The 19,783-nt window shown below is 42.0% G+C and overlaps 1 protein-coding gene across 4 annotated transcripts in view; it reads right to left on the bottom strand.

Annotated features, from left to right (window-relative positions):
* The window catches only part of lama2 (laminin, alpha 2), a 393,314-nt gene that overhangs the window by 27,924 nt on the left and 345,607 nt on the right, over positions 1-19,783 (bottom strand). For all 4 annotated transcript variants that reach the window (XM_060851112.1, XM_060851122.1, XM_060851132.1 and 1 more), the window contains 5 exons: positions 8,507-8,627; positions 8,177-8,353; positions 6,844-6,992; positions 3,188-3,364; positions 749-914 (listed from right to left, as the gene is read on the bottom strand). In XM_060851112.1, the coding sequence (XP_060707095.1) occupies positions 749-914; positions 3,188-3,364; positions 6,844-6,992; positions 8,177-8,353; positions 8,507-8,627 (790 nt within the window). The remainder of the gene's footprint in view (positions 1-748; positions 915-3,187; positions 3,365-6,843; positions 6,993-8,176; positions 8,354-8,506; positions 8,628-19,783) is intronic.

Here is a 19,783-nt window from a genome sequence, read left to right as displayed (position 1 = left end):
CTATGACGCTAATAGTGGAAGCAGCTTCATTAGGAACTTTCAGAACCAATAAGAAAAGTTTCCATGGTGAAGCGGAAGGGAGTGGGACAAGTTGGATAACAGTTTTAAGGTACTGGCACAGATCTGCTGGATTCCTACACAGCGCATTATCCTCTGAGCAATCACTACATACTGAAATGTGTAGAAGTTTCATTTTACTCCACCCTACTTGATATAGCACTAGGAACTAAAAACCCATTTCCTTTCATTCTGAATGTCAAACCCTGTGCTTAAATGATCTTTTCAGATTTTTGCTGCAGGTCTAAGTTGATCTTTTTTTATTTCAAGGAAGAAGCACAAGTTCAATCATCATGTAATATGATGAAAGAGAATGCGTTTTAGAACAAGGATTATTAGAAAATGGAGGAGAAGATTATCTGAGTATTTCACTGGGATTACCATATCTGACCAAATATTGAATGACAAAAGATGACAGAATACAGCTATGATCAGTATGAAGCTGGTTGTTCCTCAGGTCATTATGGAGCTTTCAATTCATCAGTGCCACTTCCAACCTTTGTATGCTGGTTGCAAATGATTTTCAGATCTTTTGGTGGTCAGAATACATCTGAATTTGCAATTATTGGTACTGTTAAGAAAACACGGACTGGTGAGATCTCCCACTGCGTATACAGTTAATCAATTCTCTGAGTTGGAAGTGGGAACAAATTCAAACAATTTATGCTAATTTGGCAGAACAAAAACTTACAGGAGCAGGAGTAGGAATTCTTTTTATTTCTGAAATAGGTTTGATTGTGATTTCAGCTGTATCAATCTCTTCAACATCTTCAATAAGTGGTTTTGGATGTTTTAATGTTGGGCACCTTCCAATTTCTGCATGCTCAAAATACACTGGTTGAGCAAAGTCCAATGGTCTGAAAAGCAAGCAAATACATGGGAAAATATTTATTTTGGTAATTTCAGCCTTACAGTATGGAGAAATTGACAACTTTTCATAAAGAAAATAATACTGCAGATGCTAGAAATCTGAAACTGAAATAGAAAATATTGAAATCTGAAACTGAAATACTAGTCAGGTCTGGCAGCATCTGTGGAGAGAGAATTAGATGCTAATAACCAAGCAGCTCGTCAACTTGAAATGTTGGGCAAATCTTGTTAAGCATCTCAGTTGCTGGCTGGAAAAACACTAATAACACTCAACATTGCTGGAGAAACTCAGCAGGTCTGGCAGCATCTGTGGGAAGAAAGTTTATTTGAATGTTTTGAGTCCAGTAACTTCATCAGGAGCTGGCAAGAACACAGGTGCATCTTTCCTTGGAATCAAGCCCCTGAGAGCAGATGGTCTTGCTTACACCTGTGGCCATTGCCATTGCAATTGCATCACAATTGCCATTGCTAAAGGTGACAACATGCATCCAGGACCACACGTTCTCAGTCAAACTCCGGAGTGTCAAATTGCTGAAATCTCAGGATATCACGATATGGTCAGTTCTATTAAGCTTGTTGTACAGTATTGCTGATGGATCCATCGAATGACTGCAGAAATGAATTTGTAAAATGGCACTCTCAGGAAGAAGCAGAAGTTGACGTCAGTCAGTCAGTGCAGGACATGGCCAGCATTGGGTTACATGAGGAGTTCGGTGGCACCAGTGTCCAGTCATGGAGGCAGAGGGTGCTCAGCAGTCGATCAGGGAGCTGCAGTCATCGGGATAGCCCTAGGTTGGAGTTGAGTTGGGGAAGGTGCGATTACAGAAATGTCTGTTGTGGTGGAGTGATACTAGTACCACCATCTTTGTGCTGGCAACAAAACCGCTGGTCTCCTACTGACAGCCACTGGACGATCAATGGCCAGCGGACTTTATACAGTAACAACACAAGGGAGGCTGGAGCCCCTGCATGAAAAACACCGACCAGAGTCCCAGGATCATGGAATGACCTGAGCCACAGATAAATGATGTGAGGGGATGGTTTCAGGGACAGCCTGGTTAATTCAAGCAGCGGTAGGATAAGGCCTTTATTTCAAAGAATCCCTACACTGTGGAAACGGGCTGTATGGCCTAACAAGTCCACACACACCCCCCAAAGAGTAACCCACCCAGACCCATGCTTTATTATCCTATGCTTACCTTTGACTAATGCATCTAACCCACACATCCCTAAACACTATGGGCAATTTAGCGTGGCCAGTTCATTTAACCTGCACATCAGGAGCACCCGGAGGAAACCCACGCAGACACAGACAGTCACCCAAGGATGGAATTGAACCTGGGTTCCTGGTGCTGTGAGGTAGCAATGCTAACCACTGAACCACTATGCCACACCATACCAGATGTCACTGAAAAAAAACTTAGTAACCCTATTATAAGCATGCCATTCAACATAACATTGCGGGTGGTGACAGAATGCTACAAATAAGGCTAATTTGATACAAGTGTACTGAATGGGTAAAATAATTTAACATGAAAGCAAGCATTTTATAAAGATGTTAATGTACATTGGTATGCACAAGCAATTTAAAAATAATTTTCCACTGCAGAATGCACTAAATTCAATTAATTTAAGGATATGGCTACAGGGCTAATTTACCAATCAAGCACTTTAAAAGATCACATGCTAGGAAACCAAGGGCCCACTGCTCGAGGCTTTCCCTCCAATCTAATTTTTTTAAAAAATTAATTTGCGGGATGAGGGCACTGCTGGCTAGGTCAGCATTTATTGCCCATTCCTAATTTCCCAGAGGGCAGTTGAGAGTCAATCACATTACTGTTGGTCTGGAGTCACATGGATGCCAGCAGTTTCCTTTTCTAAAGGGCATCAGTGAGCCAGGTGGGTTGTTCCCCAACAATTAACTCATTGTCATCCTTCAACTCTTAAGTACAGAACTTTTTTTCACCTTTGAATTCAAATTCTACCATCTGCCATGGTGGGATTCAAACCCAGGTCCCCAGGACATTACTTGGGACTCTAGATTAACAGTCCAGCAATAATACCACTAGACCATCAGTTCCCTGACAGAGCAGAATGGACAGAAATGCATGGATAATTGTCCTGATTTCTTAAATTGTTCTTATCTTTAACAACATTCTTTTTTTTAACATGCACTCTCTGGGATTGAGAAATTAACCCATCAATGTGTTTTCATTTTTTAAAAATATGTCCTTTTCTTAAGAATAATAGTATTACTTACATTGAATTAACTACTAAATTCCATATACAGCCTTCGAAATGTGTGATACTTCTTAACTGACTGACTTGGAATGAGGCAGGGACACCTCCAACAAACAGCCGCTTAATGTCGAGAGGCAGATCATTAGGTAGACTTTTCCTTTGAGCCTTTTCTTCATTCACTTGCACAGTGAGATACCTAAAGCAAAATGAATCTCATGTTATTTTCATATTCAGGGATTTTAAATGAAAGACAGCAGAAATAATTAATTTAAGCCCACACTAAAACATTTCTGTCTCAACAATACAATTGAATAAGGAGGCTTATGTTAGCTTGAGGCAAATAGGAGAGTAGTAGCAGTGGGAGTTGGGAAGGGGGACTGGATTTCCTCAGTTTATGAATTTGTCAGCAGCCAGAGTAAATCACCCTTCAGAGAAAGCTGTCAAAAATGTCAGTGTCGGTTGCTGCAGTGAGATCAACTGCAGGCACATAAATATGTAGCGCTAGGGATTCACAGCAGTCAACTAAGGCAGCAGTATGGGTACACAGTAGTCTGCTAGGTCTGTATTGTGACACACTGTAGTCAGGAGAAAGTGAAGACTACAGATGCTGGAGATCAGAGTCAAAAAGTGTGGTGCTGGAAAAGCACAATAGGGTAGGCAGCATCCGAGGAGCAGAAGAGTCAACATTTTGGGCATAAGCCCTTTATCAGGAATGGAGGTGGGATGGGGCCAGGGTTGGGAAAGGGGAAGGGAGTTAAATAGGAGGGTGGTGGTGGAGGATGGAGGAAAGGTAGCTGGGAAGGCTACGTGTACATGCAAGTGAGCAGTGATGGTGATAGGTTAGTGGGGAGGAAGATGGACAGGTAGAACAGGTCAGGAGGGCAGTGCCAAGTTGGAGGATTGAATCTGGAATGAGGTGGAGGGAGAGCAGATTTGGAAACTAGTGAAGTCAATGTCAATGCCATGTGGTTGAAGAGTCCCAAGGTGGAAGATGAGGTGTTCTTCCTCCAGTTGACCGGTAGCTTGGATTTGGCAGTGGAGGCGACCCAGGACTTGGATATCCTTGGTGAAGTGGGAGGAGGATTTAAAGTGGTTGGCCAAAGGGTGGTGGGGTTGTTGGGTGAGTGTGTCCCAAAGACATTCTCTGAAACACTCTGCGAGTTGGCAACCTGTCTCCCCAGTGCAGAGGAGACCACATAAAGAGCAATGGACACAGTAGATGAGGTGTTTGGATGTGCAGGAATGTCTCTGCTGGATGTGGAAGGATCCTTCGGTGAGGTGCGGGGGGAGATGTGGGTGCAGAATTACACCTCTTGTGGTGGCAAGAGAAGGTGCCAGGTGTGAAGGGTGGGTAGACGGATGCGTGGACCTAATGAGGGTATTGCAGAGGGAAGCTCTCTGCAGAAGGCAGATTGGGGTGGGGAGGGAAATATCTCTCTGGTGGTGGGGTCTGATAGTAGGTGGCGGAAGTGGCAGAGGATAATGCTCTGTAATGGAGATTAGTGGGGTAGAAGGTGAGGACCAGAGGGATTCTATTCTTGTTGTGATTGGAGGGGTGGGGTTCAAGGGTGGAGATGCAAAAAGTGGAGGAGATGCACTGGAGGGCTTTGTTGATAACATGGAAGGGGAAATTCCTGTCCTTGAAATAAGGAGGCCAACTGGGATGTCCTGGAGTGGAATTACTCCTCTCAGGAGCAAATACGATGGAAGGAGGAATTTGGAGTAAGGGATCATGTTTTTATAGGATGGGGTGTAAGGAGGGAGGGTGTGTGTGGGAGGAGGTGTAGGCCAGGTAGCTGTGGGAGTCAGTGGGTTTGAAACAGACGTCCATGTTGTCAGTCGCTGGAGAGGTCAGGAAGTGGAGGGAGGTGTGTGAGATTGTCCAGGTGAACTTAAGGTCAGGGTGGAAAGTATTAGTGAAGTTGATGAACTATTCAACCTACTCATGGAAGCAGAAGGTAGCACCGATACAGTCATTGATGTAGTGGAGGAAGAGTTGGAGTATAGTGCCAGTGCGACTGCAGATGATGGACTGTTACACATAGCCTAGAAAGAGGTAGGCACAGCTGGGGCCCATATGGGTGCCCATGGCTACACCTGTGGTATGAAGGAAGTGGAAGGATTCAAAGAAGAAGTTGTTGAGGGTAAGCACCAGTTCAACCAATTGAATAAGAGTGTCAGTGGAAGGATACTGGTTAGGTCAGTGGGAGTGGAAGAAACTGAGGGCTTGGAGGCCTTCGCCATGGCAAATGGATATATACTGGGACTGGATGTCCATGGTGAAGATGAGGCATTGGGGGCCTGGGAACCAAAAGTCATGGAGGTAGTGGAGGGCGTGGGTGGTGTCCCGAATGTGTGCGGGGAGTTCCTGGACCAAGAGGGACAGGACAATGTCAAGATTATGAGGAGGTAAGTTCAGTTGGACAAGAGCAGGCAGAGACAATAGGTCGAACAGGGCAGTCAGGTTTGTGGGTTTGGGTAAGAAGTAGAACCAGGCAGTGTGGGGTTCTGGGACTATGAGGTTGGAGGCATTGGTTGGGAGATCCTCTGAAGTGATGAGGTTGTGGATGGTCTGGGAGATGATGGTTTGGTGATAGGAGGTGAGGTCGTGGTCGAGGGTGTGGTAGGAGATGTCCATGAGTCGGCACCTGGATTCAGCAGTGTAGAGGTCATTGCACCAAAGTACCCCTGCGCCCCCACCCCCTCACCCATCCTTTGATTTAAGGTGAGGTTGGGGTTGGACCGGAGGGAATGGAGGACTGTACTCTGCAAGGGTGAGAAGGGTAGATTGGGAGAGAGGGGTGGACAGGTTGAAGAGGTCAATTTCACAGCAGCAGTTGGTGATAAAGAGGTCGAGGGTGGATAACAGACCAGGAAGGAGTGTCCAAGAGGATGGAATATGTTGGAGGCAGGAGAAGGGGTTCTCAGTGGATGGATGGGAGTCACAGTTGGAAAAGTAAGCACAGAGGCAGAGGCAGTTCAATGTCGCAACGCATGTGGAATTCGTTGACCCGGGAGCATAGTGGGATAAAAGTGAAACCTTTACTGAGAATTGATAGTTCATCCTCGGTGAGGGGGAGGGGAGGGGGGGTGGGGTCTGGGACCTGGTATAGAGCTGGAGTTGGGAGTGAGGGCAGACACTGTTTCTGGAGTGGGGAAAGGTCATGTGACCATTGGTGACACCATGGGTTACGTTACCAGAGGAAGTGACGTAAACAACAGCAGTCGGGGGGTAGAAGTGGTGCATTCAGTGGCTGAACAGAAAGACGGTACTTTCAGTCAGCTGTGATAGCTTTCCAGACACAACTATTGACAAAGTAGTGACCTCATTCTCCAGCATCAGGCAGTTAAAGATTAGCACTGGGAGGGTAAAAGCAAATAGTGCTTTGGTTCCCATTAAGGATTTGATTCCCATGCTGTAAAATGAACATCACGGACATGAGCAGGATCTAAATATACAAGCATCATGCTGTCACTTTATACGTAGAAACATTGATTTACACTAAGTAATTCATTTAGTAATTCACTAGTTCCATTTTTGTAAATTTCAATGGCATGTTTGTTGGAGGAAATTATAAACCTCTTAGAAATTATGAAGTGAAAATGCCAAAGCATCCACTAGAATTAGAAAAAAAAATCCCAAGGTAATGTTGGATTGTTTAGGAATGGTCATACCCTCTTGATCTGTGCAGTCTAACACTATGTTCCTTTCCATCATTAAACACGCCAGATTCTGGTCTAATTGTCACACGACGAGGTTCTCGGGTTCCCATAGCAACGTGTACTTCCAAGCGCCCTCTGTTTAGGAAAACTGCATAGTAGACCTATTTGTATAAAGCAAAACGTTACAGCACACATAACATGAGTATTATTGCCAATAATTAATTGATTTCAGCAAGTGTATTTCAAAATAAATGATACAAAAGTAAGTTTGCAGATGAAACCAACTTTGGAGGTGTAGTGGACAGTGAAGGTTATCTCTGATTACAACAGGATCTTGATCAGATGGGCCAATGGGCTGAGGAGTGGCAGATGTAGTTTAATTTCGATATATGTGAGGTGCTGCAGTTTGGAAAAGCACATCAGAGCAGGAATGGTAAGGTTCTAGGGAGTGTTGCTCAAAGGCACCTTGGAGTGCAGGTTTGTAGCTCCTTGAAAGTAGAGTCGCAGGTAGATAGAATAGTGAAGGTGACTTACGGTATACTTTCCTTTATTGGTCAGAGAATTGAGTACAGGAGGTCACGTTGTGCCACGTTTGGAATATTGCGTGCAATTCTGGGTCTCCCTCCTATCGGAAGGATGTTGTGAAACTTGAAAGGGCTCATATAAGATTTACAAGCGTGCTGCCAGGATTGGAGGATTTGAACTATAGGGAGTGACTGAATAGTCTGTTTTCGCTGAAGGCTGAGGGGTGATCGTATATCAGGCTGAGGGACATGAATAGGGTAAATAGACAAGGTCTTTTCCCTGGGGTGGGGAAGTCTAGAACTAGAGTGCATAGATTTAGGGTGAGAGGGGAAAAATTTAAAAAGGGACCCAAGAGGCAACTTCTTCACCCAGAGGGTGGTGCACGTATGGAATAAGTTGCCAGAGGCAGCTAGTACAATTACAACATTTTAAAAGGCATCTGGATGGGTATATGAATAGGAAGTGTTTAGAGGGATATAGGCCAAGTGCTGGCAAATGGGATTGGATTAGATTGGGATATCTGGTCAACGTGGACCAAGGGTCTATTTCCATGCTGTACATCTCTCTGACTGTATTCATAGCCAATTATTTACTAAGTTTCTTGACTGTAGAGATACTGCTGGAGAATACATGTATTTGAAAATATTAAAGAACCAGTACCAAACAGCAAAGGAAAAGAGAAAACTTTAAAACCATGCATTTTAATAATTTAAAATATTATTTCACTTGTTTATTATTTCCATTGGCTCAATCTGTAAATGTTATATGCACAAAAATAAATACTTAAAATATATTAAGCATTAATAATAATAATACCAACCTGTCCAGTTTGGCGGCGTTTCCTCTTGAGTTGAGCTGGGGCCTTTCCACTTCCATAAAGTATCATTCCAGTCTCATTTTTAGTGCTGAAGGAAAAAGATATTTCTGTGCCTACGTTCAATGCATGTGGCTGAAGCTCAACAAATCCTGGTTTATGGAAGCTAACAGTGTGGACATTCTGTGAAAAAGAGCACGTTAATGAATATTAGAGTAAAATTTGATGCAACTTCACAAACTAGAGCATGTACTGTACTGTGTTAGAATTCAATATTTCAAAAATAAAGAAAATTGATATAACATATGCAATATCACAATGTTTCAGATAACAAACCTCTAAACTACAGCCTTTTGTTAATCCCAGGTAATCTGTGCCACTCAACAAATTATATGGTGACTGTGAAATTTCTATATCTCGGAGGCAACCACTATATTTCTTTAAACTGACTTCAGGCCTGCAACAGATAAAGACATTTTTATCAAAGTTAGTCATTTTGTCTAAAATTATAGACACTTTTTCTTTACAAATGTTAAAGAAAATAATTCAAAACACTGCTGGTAAAAAGAGATGTTATTTATGGAAATAAAAATGTTAAATATTACTTCTCCTCACTTCTTTAGTCCACTGTGAAAACATTTAGTAGGACCACACAGTTCTCACTGGTGATGGGATAGAAGAAACTAGGATTAACTGCATATGTATGGGAAGCTTAAAATTCATGGGAAGAAATGCAGTTTTATTTGTGATTCTTGATTCAATGATGCATGTATTACAGAAATCTTGTATTTTAGGAGGAGATTGCATTTGTGTATTGATAACTGTTATTAGATTAGATTAGATGACTTTCAGCGTGGAAACAGGCCCTTCAGCCCAACAAGTCCACACCGACCCTCCGAAGTGCAACCCACCCAGACCCATTCCCCTACATTTACCCCTTCACCTAACACTACGGACAATTTAGCACGGCCAATTCACCTAACCTGCACATTTTTGGACTGTGGGAGGAAACCCACGCAGACACGGGGAGAATTTGCAAACTCCACACAGTCAGTCGCCTGAGGCGGTAATTGAACCCGGGTCTCTGGCGCTGTGAAGCAGCAGTGCTAGCCACCGTGCCGCCCACAGTTATACTGTGGAAAGTAAAAGCATTCAATTAACTTTCTAGGAAATGCTGCCTGAGGTTCCTTGCTGAGTTCATGCAACATAGGGCTGAATCTTTCTATTTTTGGTTAATGCATAGTGATCAGTTTCATGGCATCTGGTCTACCATGACCTGTGGCAAATTTTTTTATACAACCTTCCATTTTTTGTTATGCTGTGTCTCACAGTCAGTAATGTCTGCCTAGCTCTAACAGACTTGCTCATCATATTCTTACTCTATCATTGCATGTGAGCAGAGGGTATAAAGGCATCATATTCCATCTTACCCCAGGATCATATGGAGCAGGAGACATTACTGGAAGCAAGCTATTCAAGGTTGGAGTGTTATAATCTAACGTTTGTGTGTAATAACTCGCTGCAATAAACTTCTGTTGAACTCTATATTCCTGTAATGCTCCCAATTTCTTATATTGTGGGAGATAATGTATACATTGCTGTAACAGGCAAAAACACTATTGAAGATAAAGACACATCACTTTTCACCTTTTAAGTTACGCAACTAGACTGTTGGATGCATTTGTTAGAGAAAGTATGGTGAGGGAGGCCGAAGTGCTTGTCCCTGATGAGATCTTCCAGCTTCCACACTTCGAACATCATATTTAAAGTCAACCTGCATACCAATTAAGACACAGCAAGCCAGGAAATATGCTTCAACCCACTCTGAAAATGTCTGAGAAACAATAAGCTAGATCCTCACTTCTAAGACAGTTTGGTGGAGAGGATGGCAGTCTTTACTGCTGCTGACCAAAGGAAACCATAGCAAGAGACTCTGACAACATGGACTGAAACTGCATTGGCAAGCCATGGTGAAAGCGTACAGCTAGCAGTGTCATAAGAAATGTCAATGTTCTCCTGAGCTACACAAGGTGAAATGCCCTCTGTCTCTATTGCCTCACACTAAAGGAAGGGCAGCATTCAATCTAACTCGAGCATTGCTCATGCATCTTCAAGGCTAATGCTCGGTCAATCTAATTGCTACATGTATCATGTCCACTCAAGGGCTCTCACCCACCTCATCCTCCCAAACTTCCAATCCTTTTCGCCTTCTGTACTTCTTACTAGAGCCACCTCACCGTCTCTCCTGCTGATGCACCACCATGAATGACTCTAGCATCCACTTTCATCACCAATCCCTTTGCCTCATTTCAGGAGAATTTGACCCAGTCCATGGACTGATGTCTGAGAAGCATCCTGACTGACCTACCTGTAATCTCCAGACTGCTTGCACTTGACATGCAGAACTTGCTGTGTAATTAGGTGGGGTCTTTGATAGACTGTAGTGGGGGGGGGGGGGGGGGGGGGGGGGGGTGTCCCCAACTGATCCCCCTTCACTCCATTAAGGACTCTTCCTCTTTGACTATTTCACTATTGCTTGAAGCACATGCAGTGTTTGCTACATAAGCTGCTGGCGCACGCTGCAGCTCTGATGCAGAGGTAGCCTGGTGCCAGTCAGCAACATGTCCACCCCTTTCTGAGTAAAGTATTCCTTCTTCAGTGCTCCCCAATGTCATATGCTGCCTGCTTTCTCTCTCTCTCTCTCTCTCTCTTGCTCTCTCTCTCTCTTGCTCGGTGCTAAAAAGCAATGCAAGTTACAGAGGCTGATGGCTTTTCACTGGGAGCTTAAGTCTTAGTGTGCTAAGAAAGCAACATGACTCATTAAAGTGAGTGAGTGCTGAGAAAGCAAACTAACAGGAAAAAAGTATGCATGTCCACGTCAATGTTAAAGCATCTTATGAAGATGTATAAGGAGTACACTGGTTCTGTTGGAAAGATGGCCTGGCAGAAGCATTCAAGTCACAGGCTTCTATCTCACACAAAGTAAATTGCTGAAGGCCTGAAGTGATGGCTGAGTTGGTTCAAGAGCAATTATGGTGATGTAGAAGTGCTCCACGATTAACGGGTGTGCCTTTACCCACCTAGGCTTGAAACGTTAAAGCTGCCCTTGTACCACTCTGTCATTCTTTAAAATTCTCCTTATAGCTGGCCTCTTTAACAAACTGATGATTGTCTCCTCTAGTCTGAAAGAAAGTGGCACATTTTGGGGGCAAGAACAAGGCAAGGCCAGTTTAAATGAAGTATACAATCCTATAGGGATGCAACTGCAGAAATGGGACCTGGAGGCTTTCATGTCCTAATTATTATAATCGATTAAAGACAAAAAAATTGCAGACACTGCAGATGCTTTTGGGTCCCGAAGAAGGATTACACCCCGAAACATAGACTTCTCCACTGCCTTATACTGCATGGCTTGCTGTGTTCTTCCAGCCTCCTGCCAGTCTACAAATCATTGTAATCAGCAGGGTACACTGAGAAAGCGATTAATTAGGCATACAAAATCTTGGCAATAAAAATAGGGGAAATGAGTATATAAAGTTAGGAAGTCAGAGCGAACCTTTACAAAACACTGGTTCAACTTCAATGCAAGCATTAAGTTTTGGAGCCACACTTTAAGAGGGATGTGAAGGCTTCAGGGAGAGTTTCAGGGGTTTGGGCATGTCAGTTACATGGATAAATAGCTTGAAGAGGAGTTGTCTTCCAGATGCTTGAGAAGTGATACAATTAAGGTGTTCAAAATCATGCAGAGTCATAGAATCTGAACAGTGTGGAAGCATGCCATTCAGCCCATCAGGTCCACACTAACCCTCCAAAGAGCATCCCACACTGACCAACCTGCTCTACCACATCCTTGTAACCTTGCCTTTCCCATGGCTAATCCACCCATCCTGCATATCCGTGCACACTATGAGGAATTTAGCATGACCGATCTACCTAACTCTCACATCTTTGGACTATGGGAGAACACTGGAGCACCCAGAGGGAACCCACACTGACACAAGGGAGAATATGCAAACTGGACACAGATAGTCGCCCGAAGCTAGAGTTGAACCTGGGTCCCTGGCACTGAGATAACAATGCTAACCACTGAGCCACCATGCAGCCCCATTCACAGATGGAGGATGGAATCTTGTGCTTCACTGGGGATGGTAGCAAGGCAGGAAGGAACTGACTTGCGTGAGAGGCTATAAATCACAATTCTGACAGCATGAAGAAGATTTGCAATCAAGTTCTTGGAACTTAAGCTAGGCTGCATATCCTCATGGCAAGTCACAGAAATCTTTTGCATCCTTTTTCCTATCCTGCATGTGCATTCAAAGCCAGCTAAATGAAATTATGTACCACTTATCAAGGTAATCAAGTTCTGCACAAGTGAACAATATCTACCTTCTCATGGCTGGCTGGAGGATGAAATGTGCAGCAGATAAGTTCCTATATATGCTGGACTTGCACTGAGCAACTTCTCTTGTCTGCTTTGGGGAGTTTCTAACTGTGCCATATCATAGAGACTGGGTGGCAGTACATTAGGTTGCACAGTGCAGAGAAGATGATTGAGGGAGGTGGGAATTAAATAGGTGTGGATGAATGATGCTGGCCAAAAGGGGATTGTGTATCTTGCAATGAGAGGCAGGCTGACCAGAAAATAGCAGACAGCTGACTGAGGAACAGATGCAGACTCACCAGGGAATGGTGGCAGGCTGACTACTACAGGTCTCCATTCTAAGACCCCTGACTTATAGTGAGTGAATACCTACCTAGGCGCCTTTTAAATATATCAGCAAAACAGTCAACTCTCTATAATATAGATGGGAGTGCGGATCTTTACCTTGCCCCATTGCAAGGTCTGAACTATCCATGCATGCATGCGAAATGAGTTAACCACTGGGTATTTACGAAAAAAATAAACTGCCCTAAAGCAGAATGCTACCTTCCAAGCACAATGCCAAAGTTAGTCTGCTTCATGGAGGTCTGCAGCCAGCAAGTGGTAGAGACAAACTGCTCCCCTTGGCAGATGGGACAAAAACCCGAGGACACTGATTTAAGGTGTAAAAGGATCAAATGTGAGATGAGGAGAGACATCTTTACAGTGTCTGCTTCAAGTCTGAGATACACTTTGAGCATGTGATAGAGACAATGTCTCATCTATAATGACAGAAAGAGGCCATTTCACCCACCATGTTCACACTGAAGAACTGACTACATGAGTCCCACTTACCAACTTTTGACCAATAGTCCTGGAAGCTTTGGCATCACAAGCTACAACTGCTGTAATGTAAGGAGAGATATAGCCACCCTATAAGGCAGTGCCTTCCAGACTCTCACCACTGTTCAAGTGATAAACTTCCTCAACTCTCCTCTTAGCCTTCTACCTTTTAGATAAAATCTATAGTCTCTGGTTATTGACTCTTCCACAAATTGAAAAGGTGTCTTTCTATCCACTCGATCTCAATCCCTCACTCATATAGTTCTCAGGTTCCCTTTCAACTTTGCTGCTCAAAGGAAAGTAATGCCAGTCTATCCGATCTTTCTTCATGGCTCAGTCCCAGTTAGACTTGATACTCAAGTACCATTCTGGTAAATCTCTTCTGTACCATCTCTAGTGCGATCACTTCCTTCCAATAACATAGTAACCAGAACTGCGTGTACACTTGTGGCCAAAGCCGCACTTTATAATCTCTGTCGTCTTATATTCTATTTCTTGATTAATTGAGTCAGTAATGTATAAGCCTTTTTAATCACCCTGTCTACTGGCTGTCTTCAGGGATCTGTGGGTATGCACACGAAAGTCTCTGATTTTCACTGCTCTCTCGGGTCCTACGATTCGTAGTGTAACCCCTTGCCTTGTTAGGCCTCCCCAGTTGTTTACCTCACACATTTCTGGGTTGACTTCCATTTGTTGCTGCTCTACCCACCTGACCAGTCGTTCCATTGATCTCACCCTGCAATTTTTGGTCATCTTCCTCAGTATTTACCATGTGAACAATTTCCCATAATCTGCATCTTGATCATTCCCCCATATATTTAAGTGCAAATTATTGATGTTGGCTACAAACGGAAATGGCCCAGCATGGAGACTAGCAGTCACCACTGGAATTTGACTTCCATCCAGGAACATTTCTCTGCCAGCAACCCGTTTTTTGCTTCTCAGTCAATTAAAGATCCAATGTACCACTTCGTCTTGGATCTCGTTTGCACTCCTGGCCAGTCTGCTTGTACTCATTGGTTTTATCAATAGCCTTGCTAGAAATCATACCGATCACGTCACAGGCATTATCCCAATGAATGCTCCTGGTTACCTCCTCAAAACATTCAATCAAATTTGTCAAGCATGAGGCTCCCATAACAAACATCAAGTGTGGTTTACAAAAGCAAATTGGTTCATTGTCTGAATATTTTCCATTGCCATAGCAAAATGGTGTGGAGTGGAATCAGCTGCATTTCTTTTGCAGAGAGCCTCCACAAATTCCACATCCCATTTTGCAAGTCAAAATCTTATGTGCTCGTATGTCTTGGCTCATAATTTTCTTTTCAATCTTCCTGTGAAGCACCTTAATTGGGGAATTTTACTCTGTTAAAAGTGTTATCTAACTGCAAGTAGTTGCTTGTGTAGATAGAAGAGTGTCAAGACTTTATAATCTGGGCTGTGCTCTCTTAATCTAATACCTTTAGGCACACGAAGGTACAAATTTCTGAGCCTGTAGGTTACAGGTTTTTAATGTACCTACTTTGAGATGTAAAACACTGTCCATCCTAGAATTACATCCTAGACAGATCAGAGATAATTCATCCCTTTTCAAAGAAACCCATAATGGAAGATTATGTGCAGTTTGGAAAAGACAATGCTTACATCTAAGAATGTATAAATGAACATATAATTCATTTAAAGTTCTGAAGCAATTTCTAAGAGGGCAGAGATAAGTTTTAGTGATACCTAATGTAGAAAAGAATCCTACTTCACAATATAAATGTACATCATTTTTCAACTATAACCAATCTTTTCTCAAAATCTGTTTAACAGATTACATGCTAAACGTGGGTCTCAACCCAGGTGGTCAGTAAGCATCCTTCGCACCTGACATACTGCACCTTACAAGAATGAGTCAGCGGAATTTAACAATACTCAAATGGCCAGATCAAAGCTTCTTCCCAAATAGCAATGAGTCATTTAAATACAGCATCGCTGTTTGCACAAGCATACTACTTATTGGAATATTTGCTGTGCATTGCTTGCGAGAGCGCAACAGCAGGAAGCAGTCTGACTGGCTAGTGAGAACAAAGCTTGCACCCATGGCACTAAGCATGTGAAATGCTGGCTTCACATGATGTAAAGATCAGCAAATTGCAGTAGAATTAAGCACCTTAATAGCCAATATTATATATTGCGAAAAAAAAACATGCGATTGAACACTCCTTACCTGGCCTTCATACTGGATTTTAAGAATGTACAAAAGGAAAACAAAATGGTTACATTAACATAATTCATTCAGTTATTCGGAATTTCCTGACAATAAACAGAAAATGCTGAAAATACCAGGCAACATCAGTAATGAGAACATGTAATAAAGACAGTATGTTAATCTTCATATAAAGTGAGAAAACCAAATTAGCAGAATGTGGCAGGAGGATGAATTCAAGAATAATATGTTGTGGATCCAACCAGCAAGCAGGCTCTTTTAGATCTAATCATGTATAATGATGCAGGTTTAATACATGATCTCAGAATAAATGATCTTCCAGGGAACATTAATCATAACTTTCTCGAATTTAACATTCTATGTGAGAATGAGAAACCTGGATCAGAAACAACTGTGCTAAATTTAAATAAGGGTAATGACGGAAGGTAAATGGAATGTTGGCCTTTACCTTAAAGGAAATTGCATCAGTCAGATACAGTTGGAATTATGGGAACATTTTTGGGCAGCTTATCAGAGGAAGGACATATAGGCATTGGATATACGGTCTCACTAAGTTGAGCTTTCAAATGCAGGGCATGTCTCATGAGGAGTGGTTGGATAGATTGGGATTGTACTCATTCAACTTTACTAGCATTGAGAGATTTCATTGAAACATAAGATTCTTCGACGGCTTAGCAGGATAGATGCAGAGAGTGTATTTCCCTTTGTGGAAGAGTATAGTACCAGAGGGAATAATCTCATACTGAGATTGCCCATTTAAAACAGAGATGAGGAGGAATTTCTTCTTAGATGAAGGTGAATTCTTTACCACAGAGGGCTGCCAAGTTGGGACATTAAGTCTATTCAAGGTTGAGACAGACAGATTTCTAATCAATAAGGAAATCAAGTGTTATTGTGGGAAAGTAGCAAAGTGGAGTTGAAGATTATTGGGGTGTCATGGTATGGCAGAGCAGACTCGATGGGCCAAATGGTCTTATGGTTTTATAATTTCTTTCCACACAGATCGTCAAACCTGAATATTTGTAATATTTTGTTTTTATTAAATTTCAGATTTCCAACACCTTCAGTATTTTGCTTGCGCACTCTGAATCACATGACTGTTTTATTGTGTACCGCCTTTCAAAGCAAAGCTTTTCATACATCTTTTATAATACCAAGAATTTTTAAGGAATTTTCATGGTAGTTTTCTTTTTAAGAAACAGAGATAGTTTTGAATTAATTTTTTTCCCACAACTCTTTATTTTTGGAAAAGGTTTGAAATTAAATTCTACTTTTCTCAACATACTGACTACACGTATTAATGTCCGTGAACAAGATAGGTGCTGTAATGTACGTGTGTGCTTATTTGTATGTGCACGTGTGCGAGAGAGGGAGAGAGAGAGAGAGAGACGGGGAGAGAGTGCGAGAATGTGTGCATGTGACAGAGAGAAAGTGTGAGAGAGAGGGTTAGCAAGAGACAGAGAGTGAGAGAGAGGGGGAGAGAGAGAGACAGAGTTTGAGAGTGTGTGTATGTTAAAGTGTATGTTGCATGTGTGAGAAAGAGAGTGCAAGAGTGTGTGTGTCTGTGTGTGTGTATGTGTATGTGTGAGAGAATGTGGGGGTGTGCACGTATGTGGTGGGATTTGAACTCATTTCCATCAATCACTTGCTGGGCTTCTGAGATTATTGAATGAATAACATGGCCACCATCCCTCCACAATTGCCTTTCCTTATTTAGTTAGATATGGCAGGTACTTTACTGACATACTTTATACAACATCAACAGAAGCATGTAAAATCCAGCCCAAGATTTTCACTGCTCCAAAAAGTACAGCTGGCTTAGACCAGAAAGTTTTTTATGAATTAGATTATTATTCATTCAAGTATCTTTACATTTCTCTTTAGCACCAGATTGTACATTTATATGTCAAGAGAAAGTGTTTCCTGACAATACATGATTCTGCCAAAGTAATTTCTGGGTAAACATACCACTTGCATGCTTAAGCTCTGTGAAGGTTTATTTCTCCAGCAAACTCAATTAGAGTCATAAAGTCACCAAGGTGTACTCAATATAGAGTCATAGAGATGTACAGCACAGAAAGACCCTTCAGTCCAACTCATCCATGCCGACCAGATATCCCAATCTAATCTAGTCCCATTTGCCAGCACCTGGCCTATATCCCTCTAAACCCTTCCTATTCATTTACCCATTCAGATGTATTTTAAATGTTGTAACTGTACCAACCTCCACCACTTCCTCTGGCAGCTCATTCCATACATGCACCATCCTCTGGATGAAAAGGTTGCCCCTCTCACCCTTAAACCTACGCCCTCTAGTTCTGGACTCTCTTCCCCCTCCCCAGAGAAAATACCCTGTCTACTTACCCTATCCATGTCCCTCATGATTTTATTAACAACTACAAGGTCACCCTTTAGCCTTTGATGCTTCAGGGAAAACAACCCAAGCCTATTCAGCCTATTGCTAGAATTTATACATTAGATGAAGCTTAACTGCTAAATAGTAGTGTCAGATGCTGTGAAAGCAAATGCTGAAAATCTTAATTCAAAACAGAACATTGTGGAAGCCTTCAGAAAATAAGACAACATCTGTGGAAAGAAAATATCAAGTCAACACTTCAGGTTGATGATTTGTCATCAGAACTGATGGACAGGGTTTGGAGGAAAGGTTGTCATCCCAAAATGTTGTTTCTATTCATCAATTCACAGAGATGCTGTCTAGTCCACTAAGTATTTCCAACATTTGAGGTTTTCGTCAGTAGATTTTGGAGTTGAACTCAATTTGGTAATTTTTTACATCGGCAGTGAGTTTTACTTGCCATAAGTGAGTATTGGAAATATTACAGCAAATCTCATAAAATGAATAATCAGAAAATACTAGTCAATTTACACTCAAGTATATGATGCACACTACAGTGAGTAAGGCAATGGGTAAGGGTCTCTACCAGGAGTGCACATGAATATATAGTTACCTTAGTGTGTACAAGTTAGACACAAGCACAATGTGCTTCGAGTTGATACCTAAGTAATCTGGGCAGTTTTTTTCTCTGTAATAGTGCACCTTTCTCATTACCATCATAAAATGTTGAGGTGGGCTTTAAGTTCATGCAAGATTATTCAACCTTCTTTCTCTGGTATTGCTGCTCTGTTAATTGCACATTGGCTGTATTTCATTGTATATAGATGGTGAGTATTAACTGAGAAATCACTTGTGGGTTCAAAGATTAAAAACAGGCAAAAACTTTTGCGTTAGAAAGTGCATGTTGTGGTGTATAGCTCTGTAAATGCCATAAAACTAAGTAAGCATTGGCTCCAGTACTTTCCTTTTCCACTCTGCTTTTCTTAAGCATAATGTGGTTGGGGAAAATCATTGCCTGAAAGTGAAAGTAGGGAACAAAACATAATTCAAATGGAAAACAAGGGGGTCAATGGTTATGGACTGAAGACAGGAAAATAGAGCTGAAATCACAACTAGATCAGACATGATCCTACTCCAAGGGCCAAGTGGCTTGTTTGTTTTCCTGTGTTTTTAAGATAATGCAACTAGGTTTGGAATAACATCAAATCACCAATTCTGTTTAGAGAGCGTTATCGCCATCCAACTTCATCAACTTCCCATGTCGTGGGGAAGTTGTTGGAGTCTACAATCAAGGATAGGATAAGTGATTACCTCACAACTTTTCAGTTGATCAGGGAAAGTCAGCATGAATTCCTGAAGGGCAGGTCACACCTAACAAACCTCAGAATTTTTTGAAAAGGTAGCAAAGGTGGTGGATAGAAGAATTTCAACGAATGTTGTTTATACGGACTTCCAGAGTCTAATTGATGAAGTCCCACACAAGAGACTATTAACAAAGGTGGAAGCCCAAGGAATGGAGGACAAATTTGATAGTAATTTGGTCAAATGGCAAAAAAAAGAGTTGGTATAATGGGTAGTGCCTCAAATTGGCAGTCTTGACTAGTGGTGTTCCATAGTGATGTGTTGGGGCTGCAATGGTTCACAATATTCATTACCACTTGGATAATGACATAAAAAGACAAATATCCAAATTTGCTAATGACACAAAGTCAGACAGTTTTGTAGACAGTTTTGATGATAGTATAAAATTACAACAGAATATTGATAGTTTAGGTGAATGCACAAAGGTGTGGCAGATGGATTTCAATATAATCAAGTGTGAGGTTATCCATTTCAGACCCC

The sequence above is a fragment of the Hemiscyllium ocellatum genome, chromosome 3, assembly GCF_020745735.1.
Source record: "Hemiscyllium ocellatum isolate sHemOce1 chromosome 3, sHemOce1.pat.X.cur, whole genome shotgun sequence".
Classification (NCBI taxonomy): Eukaryota; Metazoa; Chordata; class Chondrichthyes; order Orectolobiformes; family Hemiscylliidae; genus Hemiscyllium; species Hemiscyllium ocellatum.
Note: the sequence above shows the minus strand (reverse complement) of the source record. Positions and strands in the feature narration are given on the sequence as shown.